The sequence below is a fragment of the Tyto alba genome, unplaced genomic scaffold (genome assembly GCF_018691265.1).
Source record: "Tyto alba isolate M040663 unplaced genomic scaffold, T.alba_DEE_v4.0 Super-Scaffold_45, whole genome shotgun sequence".
Lineage (NCBI taxonomy): Eukaryota > Metazoa > Chordata > Aves > Strigiformes > Tytonidae > Tyto > Tyto alba.
In genome coordinates this window covers 35,355,305-35,372,530 of record NW_024881321.1, presented here as the reverse complement: position 1 = coordinate 35,372,530, position 17,226 = coordinate 35,355,305, and the positions used below count along the sequence as shown (strand labels likewise).

The 17,226-nt window shown below is 36.8% G+C and overlaps 1 protein-coding gene across 1 annotated transcript in view; it reads left to right on the top strand.

The window, feature by feature from the left end:
* COL4A1 (collagen type IV alpha 1 chain) overlaps window positions 1-17,226 on the top strand; it is a 128,757-nt gene that overhangs the window by 68,949 nt on the left and 42,582 nt on the right. The window contains exons 3-21 of the mRNA XM_042805978.1: window positions 2,870-2,959; window positions 3,050-3,094; window positions 4,684-4,728; window positions 4,838-4,900; window positions 5,006-5,059; window positions 5,201-5,227; window positions 6,558-6,641; window positions 6,754-6,816; window positions 7,852-7,887; window positions 8,439-8,480; window positions 10,048-10,137; window positions 10,745-10,780; window positions 10,931-10,990; window positions 12,969-13,013; window positions 13,248-13,301; window positions 13,778-13,819; window positions 14,714-14,807; window positions 15,449-15,484; window positions 17,008-17,172. Coding sequence (XP_042661912.1) covers window positions 2,870-2,959; window positions 3,050-3,094; window positions 4,684-4,728; window positions 4,838-4,900; window positions 5,006-5,059; window positions 5,201-5,227; window positions 6,558-6,641; window positions 6,754-6,816; window positions 7,852-7,887; window positions 8,439-8,480; window positions 10,048-10,137; window positions 10,745-10,780; window positions 10,931-10,990; window positions 12,969-13,013; window positions 13,248-13,301; window positions 13,778-13,819; window positions 14,714-14,807; window positions 15,449-15,484; window positions 17,008-17,172 — 1,171 coding nt within the window. The remainder of the gene's footprint in view (window positions 1-2,869; window positions 2,960-3,049; window positions 3,095-4,683; window positions 4,729-4,837; window positions 4,901-5,005; window positions 5,060-5,200; window positions 5,228-6,557; window positions 6,642-6,753; window positions 6,817-7,851; window positions 7,888-8,438; window positions 8,481-10,047; window positions 10,138-10,744; window positions 10,781-10,930; window positions 10,991-12,968; window positions 13,014-13,247; window positions 13,302-13,777; window positions 13,820-14,713; window positions 14,808-15,448; window positions 15,485-17,007; window positions 17,173-17,226) is intronic.

Sequence of the window (17,226 nt, the reverse complement as noted above, 5' to 3'; positions counted from 1 at the left end):
TCTTGTTGGCCTAAGAGTTCAAGTCAGTAAAATAAAATGTTTCTAGGGAAACCTGGATGTATCTTAGCTCGAAGTGACTTGGTATGGTCTCAGCTCTGCTTCTGCAGTTATGTTTTACCCCTCAGATAGGGCAGCCTGGGAGGTTGAAGAGAGCCTTGAGAGAATTGACTATAGTTGTCTTGGAAGCTCAAGTTTTTATTTACTTCAAGCCTTGAGTTAACCTCCTTGGCAAGCTGAAGAGGTCATTACCTTAGTGAGCGATTTACAGGCATGTTAAGGCCTTTTTACAGTGCCAGAACAGTCTTAAGGGAACCTTAGACTAAGTGAAAATCCGATCTGTAAGCCTCAGTTTTAGCTTTCCTTAAAAATGGAGGAAAGACTATTTCCCTGTGTTGCAGGCTGCAGTGGTTCAAAAGGAGTTGAAATCCTCAGATGGACAAAACTCCTGAGTGCAGAAGATATTGGTTGTGTTACTCATGACTCATATTTCTCCGTGGGTGTCAAAATAATCTTGTTTTCTTCTCATTTGCACATGTTGTGCTTTCCTTCATCAATGGAAAACCCTGTTGTATGTACTCGAGTGTCTTCCCCCTCCTTAGACCATCTCCCAGCAGGTCATGAGAGCAAATGCCCAGGGTTCATTGTGAAATTCTGGTCTGATGTGACACATCTGATTTTGTAGAAATACACTTATTCTTGCAGCGCCAATTAGCCAGCCAAAGAATGGATTTAAGAACCTCAGTAATCTGTTTAACATTTCAGATAGCCTTCAGATTTTTAATTACTTCAACATTTATTCAGAGGTCTGGATCCTGACACATTCTTCTGTGTCAATTTTCTTTTCAAAACAATTTTAGTTACTTTAGAACTTGGACTTTGTACCTCTTACAGCTGACCTAGAAGTATATTTCTTCAGCTGTTCTGCTGTTTGATTTGTTTTGCTGTGTTTTGTGGTCTAACACACCGCCTCAGATTTGGGTTACTAGCAAATTTTATGCTCAAACCACAACAAAGAGCACTGGGGAGTAAATAGAGGAGATCATGCAATTTCAGCACTTCAAGGAAAAACTGATTGTTTGCCTCAGAAAGCACCTTTTTATTGAAAAAAAATATTTTTGTGGGAGTCAGGAGAGGAGAAACAGCAAGAGAATTTTTCCTGGCAGGAAATTTTAATAAATTACTGTTACTTTGGTTTCACTTTCTCATGCTCTTATCATCTTAGCTATAGTTTTCTCCCTTCCTTCTTCTTTGGCCCTGCTCTTCTTACCCATCAATCACCTCTCTTCTCACTTGTTTCTCCATCTTCTTAAAATTCTGTCCAAGGAGCTAAAAAACAGCACCAACCAAGTAATTCCACAAATTTCCTAGTTCCTCTCATCTTCCAGAACTGTAACTAGCACTATATCTGTGGGTCATCACTCAGTTTCCTCTGCCTACATATTGTAACCTTTTCTTTTGAAGACGACTGTTGTAACTACTTGAAGAGTGAGCTCTCCAAGCCTCAGATACTCTTCTTCTCTTGTGTTCTCAGTCCTCAGCTGACCCTTGCAAGTTACCAGCATATTGCTGGGAATCTTCGTCCTGAGCAAACAGGATAAAAGTTTCTTGCTATTCATCATCTTAAAATCCAAATACAAAATTGTTAATTACAAATAGCAATCTCATCTCTCACCGTTTTGCTGAAAATACTTAAATCTTTGCATAGCTTCCTTTTGTGTGTTTTGAACCTTGTTGATTTTATTTTCTTGTTGGTAGCCTTTGAAAATTGGTCTGTGTTTTGAGTTGCTAAAACAGGTGCTATGTTTTTTAGCTACTGCTCAAACTTGTAATACCTCTTCCTTTTTGCAGTTGCTCATTAATGTTTTTTTTCATCCAATATTCCCACATTTTTTGGACAATATTAAGTGCTTCTCCCTGTTTCTCACCACACATTGAAAGAACAACTCTGGTTAATTCCTACATGGGATGCTTGTCTTTTGATCTGCTTGATTTGCTGTTTTCAGATGTTGAAATGCATATTTTTTTTCCCTCTTCCCCGTGTTTAGGTTTTGCAGCCTTTATTCACAGTGTTCCTCTTGGTTTCACTGGGAGTCCAAGTATAGTGAATGTATAATAGCTGCAATATTTATCTAGAGTATGGATGGATTTTCTGCCTCTAGATTTATCTGATTTAAATACATTCAGGGTTGTAGGGAGAGGGACAGCACAGAGAACAGAAATGTCACATACAGTATTATTCTTATTTAGAAGAGCTTAGAGGATGATACATATAATCTGTGTTCAGCTTCTTGGGAAGATCCTGTACCTTGAAGCACTCTGTCTCTGAATCACCCTGAAATTCAAGACTAAGTGACAGGCCTGGTTTCCAAAATGTGCTCTTGTTAATGATATATAAGAAGAGGAGTGGTATTGGTCATTCATACAGTAGTGACTGAACAGTGGTATTTGCAGTTTTCAGGAATTTAATTGATGATTTGAAGTGTTAAATTTTCTACCAGGATTTAGCCATAACTCTATAGGAATGCAGATAGGTCTTATTAGAGGGAAAGTGGCCTTCCTGATCGCAGGGATATAAATGTACTGTGAACAGTGTGAACGCTCTCCAGGGAGACAGAAAAAAGGTTTCACTGACATTCAAAGAGTGCTTTTCTATTATGCCATGCTCAGCCTCTGCCAACCTATTACTGAAACAGAAATACTTGTTTGTTTATAATAATCCTTCTTTCAAATACCAACATGACATGTTTGCTGTCACATGTAGCTTCTTACCACCTAACAGGTTTACTAAGCACAGAAACAGGGGACATGTGGGTTGCTTGAAGAAGCAGCTTCAGTTTTTTAGTTGCTAATGAGTTTTATTCTTCCACAGGGAGAAAGAGGCTTGCCGGGACTACAGGGTGTGATTGGGTTTCCTGGAATGCAAGGACCTGAAGGTCCCCCTGGGCCACCAGGGCTTAAGGTAAGAACTTAAGCTTTACTATTTAAAACACTCAGACTTCCCTAAATTATTGTCCCTAGGAAAGACAAAGCTCTCTCTTTTCCTTTGCAGGGTGATACTGGAGAACCAGGACTGCCAGGAACAAAAGGAACAAGAGTGAGTTCCAACTTACTTTTTTGCAATTCTGATGTCTATGGGTTTATATGTCTTTAACTCTCCATGGCTGCCTTCAAGTGCAACACGGAGTTAGTCTCTTTTTTGAGTTAATCCATGACATCCCCTTGTGATGCACAATAATTTCGAATTCTTGCTTTTGCTTTTGAAGCTCTTTTTGCATTGGTCATTCAGTGCCTTTGTCCATTTGCATTTTCACCTGGTACTCACCACTGCATCAACAGCACTGGTTTTAATATGCCTTTGATATTTTTCTGACATACCAAGAATCTTTTTTCCAGCTTGAATATGAACCAACCTTACTACCTCGTGCAAAATTCTTATTTATCTAACCTCCATCTAACCTCCTTGAAGCACTCCAGCAGAGAAGCTGACACACCTGTGAGCACATACATGTTAAAAATGTGCACAAAGTGCAGAACCAAATTAAAGCCGGGGATGGAGATCTCCTGACTTTGCTAGAAGAGGCTCTGAATAACCCTGTAACCTTCCTGCCTTTATTTGTGTTTAATGTGGCACTTATATAACACTTATTTTATCACATATTAGCCAGGGCCATGTCTTTTGGGGTTTTGTGAGGTGCCAAGATCATTCTGAGCATTTTCATGTTTCATAATGTAATGATGAAAGGGCATTCAAATGACTTGACCAGTAGTGATGCATATATTTTCAGCTACACTCTCTTGTCTGCAGATTTTCAAAATGCAGTCTCAGTTTTGTTCTCCATTTGCCTGCAGTTGCTGCAGCACATAGAATTTGCTGAATCAGCTGTAGTTTCTGAGCTATTACAGAGGGGATATTCTGCTAGATGAAGAAATTCTTATTTTAGTCCATGATGTTCCTGATACCCTGGGGTATCCTGAGTATTAATGTAAATTGGCAACTCCTGACAAATGTGTTCGTGTGCTACAGTTCAAGTAGACTGTGTTTTAGCAATTATAAAGCTTTGGAAGATGTAAATACAGTAACTGAGCATGGGATTCCCATACATCTTTTCTGCTTCATAATATGTGTATTAGGAAATACTGCATGAATAAATAATCTGATAGGATGAAAATGATGTGCCAAGTCTAACTCCTGATTCATTACACTGAAAAGCTGTTCAAGGAGCAAGAGTTACCTCAACCTGGAAGGTTTTTGATAATAAGAATTAGTTGTTACACTGATGTGGAGTATGAAAGATAGAGAAGCATCTTTACAGTGAGTTAACATCCTCTTCTGCTATGAAGAGGTGCCTGCAGTAAATTTCATTTTGGCAACAATGACTGTGAGAAGACAGCACCTCTGCATTCTCTTTTATCTGTACATAAGGCTCTGGCCCAGTTCCTGTGGAAGGAAATCCATAATGCTGCTTAAAAAGTTAAAGACATAAAAAGTTGCTTTCACTTATTGATTACTAAGGTGTCACGTTTGAGAGGTTTTGCAGATTAGAGCTATTTTGTCAAGGAAGTTTAAAAGGAACTGTTACTTGTTTTTTGACTGTCACCACTGGAGATACAACTCAGACTGCAGCTTGTCATTGCTGGTTTTTGTGGATTTGTTTTCTCAGTTTATGTTTTTGTCAATTGCAGGGCCCCCCAGGAACATCAGGCTTTCCAGGAAACCCAGGCCTTCCTGTATGTGTGAAGTATACGTATTTTTACAGAGAACATCAAAGTTTTAACCATGACTTCTGACCTGGATTATTGCTAATATTACTAACTTCTTTACTTTCTTTTCATGTAGGGCATTCCTGGACAAGATGGCCCTCCTGGTCCACCTGGCATTCCAGGATGTAATGGCACAAAGGTGACATTTACATATGATTTTAACAGCGTCTCTGTGTTGAAATAAAAGTATCCCTCAAGCTCATGTTCCACAAAAAAAAAAAAAAAAATTCTTTGTTCCCCTTAGGGTGAAAGAGGTCCAGTAGGTCCCCCAGGTTTACCAGGACTGAGTGGGAGCATAGTAAGTAGATTCTTTCATGCTTGATTCACTTGTTTCAATCCTGATTCTTGAAATGCAAATATAACTGAAATGATATAACGTGTAAGACGTAAAATATACAACACTGAGAAACAATAACATCAAATATGTCTTTTTTCACAGGGACCCCCAGGACCTCCTGGAATGAAGGTACATTTTACTCTAAGTGTGTTCATGTCCTGCTTCTAACAATAAGAATTAGGGTGAACTGTACACCCTCTAAGACTAGCAGTCTTTATATAAGGAGTGTAAAATTGTACCACCATGGTTCACTTCGTACTCTATTCTGCAATCCCATTAAATAAAGACAGTGGGGCAACCTCCAGTTAATAAAAATTGAACATATGTGTTGTGTCATGCAGATCGTAAAAGTGTAAGTATTACACAGACTACGACAGAAAAAAGTAGTACATATCATTAATTATGTATAATATAGTGGCCACCCAATTGTGTATAAAGATTTAGATAGGTTTTGTGGTTCAAACATTTGTTTTGATATTGACATTTCATTTAGATAAATAGTTTCACATAGATAACATTTGTGGAAGAAGGTCATATAACCCACAATATGAGAAGTATCCAACACATACAAAACAGTTTTTATAAAGAAAGAAATTAAACTAGGTACCTTGAGTGCATTTTGTGAACTGGAGAATTAAATATTGAATGTCAACAAAGAGCTTTTGCTCTTTAAAATGAACAGATGTAATTTGGAACTGTAAAATAAACGTAAGTCTAAATGTAATCTCAGATTTGTAATGATGTGACTACCTGAAGTTGTAAAATGCCTTTTTTGTCTTTCTCTCATGTGGGGAGAATTTACTTAGTCTATAAACATTACAGTACTTGAATGTTTCTTCCCTAGGCATGTATGCATAAGTATGCAACTCCTGAAATAAAATCATTTACAATATTGGAACTTTGTACAAAAACACAGTAAAAATGGGATCTTTTGCTATCAAAAAAAAAGAGACATAAAGAAGTGGGTAACAATCAGAATGGTTTTCTAAAGTAGGACAAGGTAGGTTCCTTTATTGAAGAAAAAGGATGCCATAAATGGCTTTTATGTCAAAATTAGGTTTAAGACTGAAGATCTCAGCCTGGAAAAGAGATTGTGAGGTTACCACTTCCATCAGCAGCCAGGTCAGAAACTCCAGTTGTATGGTGGCACTGTAGTAGTGATAGATTTGGTGGGTAAATCTTTTTGATTACCCATTACAGTATAGGAAATTAGAGTATGAAGGAATATTTGGTACTGGAATCTCTTCAGGTGGCTCTAAAAGGCATTTGGCAATTAAGGCCTTAACTTTTAATATCCCTTGCTATGTTTCAGCTGAATTAAAAGAAGATGACTTTTTCTAAGTCAGCTTTCCAAATGATTCTGATCTTTGCATAGCTCCAACTTTCCTCTCATCTCAAGTGTTTTTGAATGTATTTGAATGGATGTTCAAGTATTATTCTTTTTCTTTTCTTATTATAGGGAGATCCAGGTGAAGTGATTGGTCTTTTACCTCCTAGTGTGCTAAAAGGTGATAAAGGCTTTCCTGGCCAACCTGGACTACCTGTAAGTCTGAATGATGTTTGAATAGCAGTGAGCTTCAATTAAAATTATATCAGTATAATGAAATTATGAAATAAATATCACTTTTTAATTACGCCATTCTAATTTTCCATAGGGTCCACCTGGAACTCCAGGGTTTCAGGGACCAATGGGTCCACAAGGGCCTCCGGGAGATCCAGTAAGTTTCCTCTCATGGTGGTTTGCACTTTACTTATAGAGCTTTATTATAGGAAAGTTCTACAAGGTGTGTGCAGCTGGTGTTTGTTGGGATTTGAGAAAGATAACCTGTGGTTCAAGGCTTCATGTTTAGCCTCCTGGACTCTACCGTATCAGGAATGAGTGAGTGACAGGTTTTCAACAGCAGCTGCTCCTACAGTCATCTTCTCCTCTTTCAGGCTTGGAGAGTGTCTTTGTGTGGGAGGGGTTGTAATAGTTATGCCTCCTTTCCCCTGTTTCCTCACTTAATTTATAGAAAATAAAGTACAAACGTAGCAGCCAGATCTAAATGAAAATGTTTGCTGAGATTGTTCTTATGGGCAGCCACAGTAAGTAGTACTGTGGAAAGCAGGATATCAACTGTCTGGTTTTATGGTAATTGCCAAATGCTGAAAGTATTTCAGCTATTTGACATTTTGACAGGTCTAACAGATACCTTCTCTTTCTGCACTGGATGCAGGTAACATTATCAGGGATTGGTTATTTCCATCTGATAAAAGTCCGTCCAGTGTTTCTGGCTATTAAAGTGAGCTGTGTGAGATTTCTTACCTTTCTGAAGAAAACTGAAAGTGTCGTAAAGGAAAATGGTAGTACAGTTTAGTCAGCAGTTGCACTTGCTGATGTGAAAAAGAAGAATTTCAATGAAAGAAAGGTGAGGAGTAATATTTAGCATGCAAAACTGCAAAAAAAAGTGTCAGCAATAGAAATATTTTTCAGTGCAGTACCACAGACATTTTTGATTGTCTCTTGTCTAGATACTGATTAGGTCCAACACTTTTAACTGCAAAACAAGGTCTGATGAGATATCTTAGACAGATTGCCTTTGTTTTTATTATTTATTCTAAGTTGTGAATTATGCACAGTAGCAGAAAAAGACTTTGCATCTTGGTTTAACGGAAAGATTTGCATTTTTGTTATCTTTATCGAATAAGGCATTATTCCACCTAGTGTACTGTATATTACATACATACATATGCTAAAATGTACTGTCTTGTAGGGTCCCCCAGGGCCACCAGGACTCCCAGGTGAGAAGGTAAGACTCTTTTTATTATAAAGATTAAGTCTATTTGTTTATTTATTTGGCACACCAGATCCCCAGGTATCTGGAAACTAATGGTTCTAAAGGAATGGGTTTTTCACACTTTGGGATCTATTTTATGTCTTAAGGGGCATCATAAAGAGAGATTTTTAACACATTTTTTAGTTTTTTTTTTCAAATCTGCTTAGAACTGTTATCTCACTTGATCAAATCAGTAGTAATCGCAACATTCTTGATTATTTGAACTCATCTGAAAATGCCAAAATTTTCACTAAAATGTTGAAAGAAGCATACTGACAGTAAAATTATCCCATCAATTTTATTCTACCTATTTTTTCCATGAATTGCTGTGTTGCAGGGCTTAAAAAACAGCAGGGAGGTTAAGGACATAGTTATTTATTTGTTACGCGTGCATTTAAAAGACCTATTCTGTGTTTTATATCCTCTCAACTTTTGCTGTGTTCAGAATACCTTCATATCAGTGTTGTATGCACGTATGCACTGCTGGTAAAAATTGACTAAGTATATGTAATTTATATTTTCAGGGCTACATGGGCTTGGGCTTTCAGGGACCCAAGGGTGAAAAGGTAAGTCTCTTGAAAACTTCTAGAATGCAACTGTCAGAAATATTTGTATACTGTTTTGAATAAAGTGTTGGAATCAATCAATGGAGAAAATCAGCATTGTAATTTTTGGAAGACTTGAGTAAATCTGTAACTTACACCTAAATGAATGAAAGTCATGAACAGTTACAGACTTTGTTCATGATGATGTTATACCTGGTCATTAATTTAGGTCATTATCCTGTTTTCCAGCTGTGACGAGTGCCAACTACTTTAGTTTGCAGTAGGCAGATCTGGAAACATTTGCTCTGTATGTTAGAACTCATAATGAGATTTATTTCAAGTTGATTTAATTCTGAGGGATAAGATTTAATGTGCTGTTCAGAATTATCAGAATTGTTGTAGGACTCTTGAGGGCCTGTCTGCCTTAGTTTGGTTTGGCACTGTATACTTTTGAAGCAGATCTTTCAGTTGTCCCCTTTTGCTGTGTTTTGATTCAACCGGGATCTGTTTTCAGAGCACACAGACTGGTTTGCTTTTGAATGAAACTAAGCCAAAAGATGTGCTCCAGAATCCCATTTATTCTCTTAACCAGCATCAAATTAGAGACAAAATATGTTAGGTTTAATCTGTTACCTCTCCCACTGAGAGATCTAGGCTAAAGTGCCTTATGTTGCGTTTTCAGAAGCCAGGAAATGCATGCAGTCGTGGTTTATTCAGTAAATTGAGAGTGTGTCTGAGCCCTTCTCTAGAAGCTTGTCATGAGTGTCATTGATAGAGGCCTTTTGGAGAATAATTATATTACCTAGGTGCATTTTTTTCACCTACCACCTTATTTATGTATTTTGAGCCACACTATTCCCAATGGATAGAATTTCTTGTGATGTGACATATTGTTGAAAATGACTTGTTATAAAATTTCTTGAAAAGTGTTGATTATAGAGGTGGAGATTTCCTGGACTCCTCAGGTTTGTCTTTAGCAAAAAATAATGGTATTTCTATGCGTTACTGATTGATAGAAATGTATCAAGCCTTTTTGGAGATGTTTTTGCTTTTTTTTTTTTTTTTTTTTTTGCATTATATAAGTTGATGAGGTTCTGACACATACATGCTAAAAAAAGTATGATCCATAGTTACCATCTTGAAGTTGGCCTTTACAGACAGTTGTAAAGCTGATGGAACACTATAAGCTTTGACTAATATTTTCCTTTAGGCATCAACTTTCTGCACCTGACCTCTTTCCTCCTAATCTCATTTCTTGCTAAAGGAGGCACTAAAAATCTTTTGTGCTGTTGCAATAATTAATTGGATGTGTTCCTGGTGTTCGGTATTAATCATCACCCTCATAGGAGATTCAGAGATCTTTCTTAAGGGCAGTCGCTGTCTGTCACCCATTTTCAGTTGTGTCTTCTATAACTGTGTATGTAACCCTTTCTCCTACTGATTTTGCTGAAATAAGAGTTTTTAAAAATCATTTAGCTGTATTTTTAAAAGCAAGTGGTAGTTCTCTTCAATGTTACTGGTCTTAGTAATGTTTGTTCTCAGTGTCAGTAGTGTTTTCAATGGACTATCCTGGATTTGGTGTTGACAGGGAGAACAAGGGGTAAGAGGCCCTCCAGGCCCGCCAGGACCAGCACCACATATGAAAGAAAAAGGGAGTGAAGTCATAAAGGGAGAAAAGGTGAGATCTTAAATGATTAATCCTTTACTCTTTGTTAAAATATGATCAATAGGAATTAGCAAACAAAAGTCAAACAGGAAATAGACAATATTAAGTCACCTACAGCAAATTTTTTAAAAAATTATCCCTGTTTTACTTAATGAATGAATTTTAATCGTCTTTTTAGAAGTTTCTCTGAAAAATATATGATAAATGCATAAATAATTGCATAAATGAGTAATGCATACAGCAGAAGACTTTCTGAGGAAGGAAGAGTTATAAGCATAGTCCCATAAACACCAAATATTCTAAAAATTTTAATTAAGTAGCTTATACTGGATTTTCATATACAGAATCACATTCATGAAGTCTGAGTGCTAGTGATTTTTTCAATTAATGAATTAGGCATTCTAAGCAGTGTATACTAGTATAATAAACTAGCTTAATGGATTCACATTTTGTGTTTATCTAACTTCTTGCACATCATACTCAGAAGCATAATTCTTCAAGTGGAGAACTGAGTTAAGTGTTCTTTTGCTGACATGAAGAATTAAATGAATTACAGCTTAAATGAATAATGGCTAAGATTTTGCTTACTAATCTACATTTTTTTTAATAATTTTATTAGGGCGATCCAGGTGAAAAGGGTGAACAGGGAGCCCCAGTGAGTATTGTGTACATTTTTTTTTTTAATTACTATAAAAATGGTGAACAATTGGATAATGGTCCTGAATATCTTTATAGCTATTTGATAAAAGCAAATTTACTTTATAATTTGGCAGTATTTTTAATCTAGTGTGTATTTATTTTCCAGGGATTGCCAGGTTCAGGTTTCCGAGGAGAAAAGGGAGAACCTGGGAAGCCTGGTCCACGTGTAAGTGTGCTCAACGTTATCAACACCATAATTACAATCATTGTATTGTTTCCATAAGCTAATTAAACTTAGTAACCATTAGTGAAACAGCAATTTGGTATATTTCAAACAATCAAGTTTTGCTGTATGACAGGTGTACAAGTCAAGGTAGTAATAAAATAGTGATATTAGTATGTAACATACTTTCAGATACCTAAAGGCACCTAACAGTAGTTTGCAGTGCTGAAGGCAAAGGCAAGACTCCATTGATCCCAGCTGAAGCAAGATTAAGTCATTCCATAACAGAAGGAAAAGCAAAGCAGAAAAAATCACTCTGTAGAAATGACTTTAGCCAAATGGAACATGTTGAATTTATTTCAAATACTTTTACGTGCAATCTATAAAATAATCCTGCTTAGCCTGAAGGTGCCATTTCTTTCAAGGAAGATGAATGGAGCAAAAAAACTAGATCACTGAAGTACGTTCGCTTGCTGATTTCTAGCCTGACTGTAGATGCTTGAGGCCATAAGGCCTGTTACGTTTGCCTAGTCTGACCTATACCAAAGTCTCATCCATACAACTTCTGCATGAGTCGTACTATATCTTTCATAGCTGAACTGGTAAAAAAAGCATCAATTTTCTACAGACAAATGTATCTAAGACATTGTTTCTCAAATTGCGGGTCTTCATAAACTCTTAGAAAAAGACCCAGCATTTCTATAGGCCTTGAATTATACTTCAAACTGAAAAAGAGGAAATCTCCCTCTCCACTGTACTTCAAGGTCAGATGTTCTGTCATCCTTTCAGTAAAGATATGTGATGAGATTGTCTTTACTATCATGTATATATTTTTGCTCTTACAGTAAATGGGGGCTTGAAAGATGAAAGAATGGAGAAATATTGACCTAGAACTTGTTGAGGAAACCAGAGCGTCTCTGAATGGTTCAGAAATATAGCTTTCAGTTTCTGCAGAGTTCCCTGAACAAAGATTCTAAGATATTTTATATATAATTGTTGCTGTTCATGGAAATCATAGCTACTTCTGAAATTAAAATAAGAGTTGAAAGATGAACAGGTGTTAGGATCTGATACTCTAGTTTCATAGAATGAAACGATATGATTAATTGCAATTACAGTGTACATTTGAAGATTCTCCTGACTTTACAGATCATCTTTTTAATTAGTCATTCAAAATTATTTGTAACCCTTCTTTATAAGATACCATAGCTGCACACTTCGTTGGTGGTGGCCTGTTCACATTTGTTGTATCATTTGTATCCTCCAGTAGATTAGGCTACAAGCCTAGGTTCCAGTCCCTTCATAGTTCATACGAAGACAAAGGGAATACTGAAAAGTAGGTTAGTCATCTAGGTCATTTGTCACGTGCCTGCTGATTACCTCAGTGGAATCTTACCTCCTCTGTAGGCTAACATGGTGGTCTAATAGTGAATCGTTTTGCTCTGGAGTAGAGAGTCTTGGTTCTAGGTTATCATCCACCTTGTGATTTGAAATTATAGCTTTCAATTTAGGGGAAATGTTTTTTTACCACGAGATTACCATGTGATCTGATACGGGGCCACTTTCCAAGCCTTCTGCTGAAACTGAGCCACAAAATGTCTATGAATAAAGGTTGTGTGAGGCTGGAGAGTATATATAGAAAGGGATGCTATGAAGGGAAAAGTTTCTGGATCTGGTTCCAGTTTCCTGTGCTGTTGATATATTTTGTCTTGAAGCCTCCTTGACTGGGAAATCCATATGTTATTCCTGAATCTGGGAACAGATTTGATGTATTTTATTTAATTCTGCAGCTTGTAGGTTGTTGAGTAACATAAGAACTAGGCAGTCACAATTTGCCTGCTTTGTACCCTCTGCACTATTAGCTGTGTTAGGACACTTCGATTAATGCATTGCAGTAGTGATTGTTTTGTTCTAGTGATTCACTCACTGTATTTAGAAAGTGGCCATCTGTTTAAGCAGAGTGGAACTTGGTGTTTTACAGGGAAAGCCTGGAAAAGATGGTGAACCAGGACCAAAAGGAGAAGCCGTATGTATTTTACTAAATTTCCAGTACTGTTTCTTCCATTCCAGACAAAGAACTGTCTGTGTTAATATAACTCCATTATAAATGTTTGAAATTTTCTAGCCTTCTGAACCATTTACTTAAAGTTGTTGCTTTCAGTGAATTAGTGACTAGTTTGAAGATTCAAAACTTTGATGCTGCCAGGGCTGAGATGCAACTGTCTTTGTCTTTTCTGGTTTTGTTGTCTTCTACACACAGGGTTTGCCTGGTGGGTTTGGGATTCCAGGACGACCTGGGGAGCCTGGTGCAAAGGTGTGTAGTAGCGGCCTTTGCTTCTCATCACGCAGAATGAGGAGTTAAGAGCTTGTATGGCGTGTTCATAGATGCACATTGAATCAATGAATGCACATAAAGCAATATTAAATGAATGTTACTAAGTTGTAAAGTCATCACTCAGAGACCAGGAAAGTCAAAATTAAGGTAGCTTAGGTATCTTCAATTTAGCTATCTTATATAAATTGATTAATGCAAGATTTATTTCCCCAAGCTCATTGCCCAGCCAGCATATGTATAAATGTATTTTCCTAAAAATTGCAGTTTCCCTCTACATAGTATAAAGCAGTACAGGCCCACAAGCTAACTACTTACTGCTTATTATAATGGTCCGCTTACTTATAATTTGGAAGTTGTATGAATCTGTATCAAAATGTTCATTTGAACAGGAAAACCTATTTTGTGGGGAAGAAAATCTGATCTGGATTTAAAATGTAAATTTTGTTTTGGTTTAGGGTGACAAAGGTGAACGAGGTTTTCCAGGGCCTCCAGGAAGAGTAAGTAGAATAAATTCTTGTTTTATTTTAAGCTTAGATGAAAATACAGATTTTGTGAAAGTCAGAGTGCTCAAATGAGGAAAAAAAAGAGAGGCTATGCATGTTCTGATCTCATTCTAATTGGTTATGTTGTCATTTTTTCTTAGTGGAAACAGAAGTTGGATACAGTTCTTTTAAGTTTGCTTGAAATTTGGGAAAGGAACTCTCAAAGAAAATTAATTTCAAATGTTTTTGACTATGAAAATGATAGGCACTGTTAATCAATACAAAATATCCAAAAGAGAGTTCAAAAGAGTCAGTCTGTCAGTTTTGCAGTCTATATTTTTTTTAACACTTCAAAAAAAAATAGGATTAGTCAGCAACAAATAGATCAATGATGGTGCTGCTTCCCCAGCATGGGGGAAAACTCCCAACATCTGCTAATTTGATTTGAAAAATTCTGTGTACTTCCTGGATATTTTATTGTAAATGTTAGTGTCCTATATGTCAAGGTCAGATCAGTGTTAGCAGAAAATTTCAGAACAGAGCATTTTAAAATTAAAGGTAATATGGACCTAATGGGTTGGTGCTTAGACCATGCTGAGCTTTCTTGGCATCATTCTTGTTAGAAAGGTGCTATAAAACTCTCCAGTTATTCTTACTAATAATATGAATGAATTTTGGTAGAACAGGAAATACTTACTTTCTCTGGTAATTCCTCAGCAGCTACAACCCTCTCAACAGCAATTGTTATATATTGCTGAAATTGCAAGTATAACCAAAACTGATCAAAATTATTATTACAAAACAAAATGGCCTCTGTTCAGTCAGGATAAGATGGTGAGGGCACAATTGTATGTTTCTAGTGTCCTAGTCTTTGTCCTGTAATTCAGCTTATAGATCCCTGTAATTCAGCTTATAGATCCTGGACCAATAGATACCTTTGGTGAAAAAGGAGAGCCTGGAGTTTCAGGTTTGCCTGGACTGAAAGGTCAAAAAGGTGAAAAAGGTATGTATTTTGTCTTGTCTCTTTGATTGAGTTATGCTTTTAGTTTTGTTATTAAAGGAAATTAAAATTGCACTATCTGTGAGCTCAGGAGCTCTATATGACAGTGAAATGTTCTAGTTATTTATTTAATTGCTTTCAGGTTATTACATTTTGTTATAGTTTGTAGGATGCTTCTTGTCATCATAAATAAGACTACCTTTCAGTTATAATTGGAAAAGGATAAACTGGGATCTGTTTTTACGACAATTAAATAATCCAGTGAGATTGTTTAAGAAAGATGGAAATCAACACATGTAGAGAATCTTGAGACTCCTTTAAAAAAAGACAGTAGCTAAATATTAAGCTTAAAATTGGCTTGCATAATCTACAAAATTCTTCAGGAAACAGAAACTCAAGAATTCCCTTTCCCATTTTCCCTATTACAGACCTTACCCTATTGAAGAAAGATCAGTGGAGAAGATGGCACACAGCAGGGCCTTTTCCTTAAATGTATTGTTTGAAGATATCTATTAATTATTTAACTTAACCTTTGATTCAGGGCATACTAGCTTGTAATATGTACTTAAATAATATGTGCTAGAAGTTCACTGATGTTGGCATTGCTGACTTCACTGCCTAATTGAAAACCTCTCTTTGTAAAGGTTTCCCTGGTATACAAGGAATCCCAGGACCTCCAGGTATGAATTTATGGCCACTGATTTTGTTCATATTTTTCCTGTGTTCTTTTTGGGTGAAGAGTCCTGAGAGATGTTGTTCTTAGCTGCTGCCAGTTACTGCCTGACTTACAGAACATCCAGGCAGTGGCCTCCCAGGGGGTCTAATCATCCCCCTAGACCCTTCCTGTAGATTGCTTTTCTTGTGTTTCTGATGTGATCCAGCTATGCTCTTTGTGTAAACCCTTGATAAATTTCTGCTCAAACTGAAGAAGTAGAGTGCATGGGTCATCAGAGATAGCCCAGAGTATCGCTCCACTGGGCAAGAAGAGCTGTTAAAGTGTGAATGTGTATGGGTATGTGCATATGTACCTATGTATGTATACTTATATGTAGATAATTTGTTTTATTCTCACTTCAGCTCTGCATGTGTTTGCATAAATAGAATAAAATAATGTTTGCAGGGATATATGATGACACTGGTTAGATCAAAGTAATTCCTGAAGGCTTCCTGCTTTTTTTTGACTATGGCACTTGATCTCATAAAAGTTGCCTTTTCGTAGTCTTAATGTTTTCACAACCATGACAACACTGCTACTATGTATATGTGTTTGAACTAAAACCAAAATTTTCTTTTTAAAAATTAAGCAAATAATTTGTTGAAACCTGACTCTAGCACATCCCGCAGTGATACTACTATTACCTCCTTTGCTCACATTTTCTATCTTGACAGTGGCCTAAATATGAAATTAATGTGATCCAGAGTCAGATAGTTTCCAGGAAATTTTTCACAGTTTAGTGAGGAGATACTATATACCGCAGGCTGTAACAGTCCCTGGAGAATTCTGTGTGACAAGGCAAGAAGAATGGTAGCTCTTAGTCTGTCATTACCCTACAGAAATTGAGATTTGTGTGACTCATATCTTCTTGCAGTGTTGCAGAAGGCTCAAAATGGTTTAGCGAGCAAATCTAGTGATTAGTTGTGAACTGAAATAATTCATTAAAGTATGAAGACCTGTGTGGCTGTGCAAATAGCTAAAAGGAGATATTAAGTGTTTTTTTTCCTAGCTGTTTAACTGCTTCTCTTTATTGGCTGCTGTTTGCTTATTATTCCTAGAGTTTTGGTTTTAGCATTTGTGAAATCTGCTAGCAGTGTTGAAGTTCTTAGACATGCTCTCCCTTTCTAGGTGTGCTTCAGATTTGGCTTATTATGAGATAATGAAGTGTGTAATAGTTTTTTAGCTATATTAACTTATGTGTTGCCACTATTTACTACACACCAAAAGTTGATTCAACCAAATCTCCGAAAGGCACTCAGTACAGAATAAGTGTGTTTGTGTAGGGACCTAACCAAAGTGAGTTACTCTGAGCTGTAGTGAGTATATAATCTCAATTCTGTATAAATCACCAACAGTAAAATTACAGTCCCTTTTTTATTTGGCACTAACATTTATCCATTTCTCTGTGAAACCTAATTGAAGTTAATGTGTTGATAATGTTACTATCTTTTCACTTGTCTTTCACTTCACTTTTTACTCTGTTCAAAGGTCGACCACTTCCAGACAGGGTAGGATCACCTGGTGTCCCTGGAGAGAGAGGTGAAAAAGGTGAAAAGGGTTCTCCAGGATTCCCTTTACCTGGACCCCCTGGAAGAGATGGTTTCCCAGGTCCCCCAGGGTTGCCTGGCCCACCAGGTCCTCCAGGCAAAACAGGTAGGAACACACTTGATTTCTTTTCACAATGAAGACTCAACAATGCATGTTGCA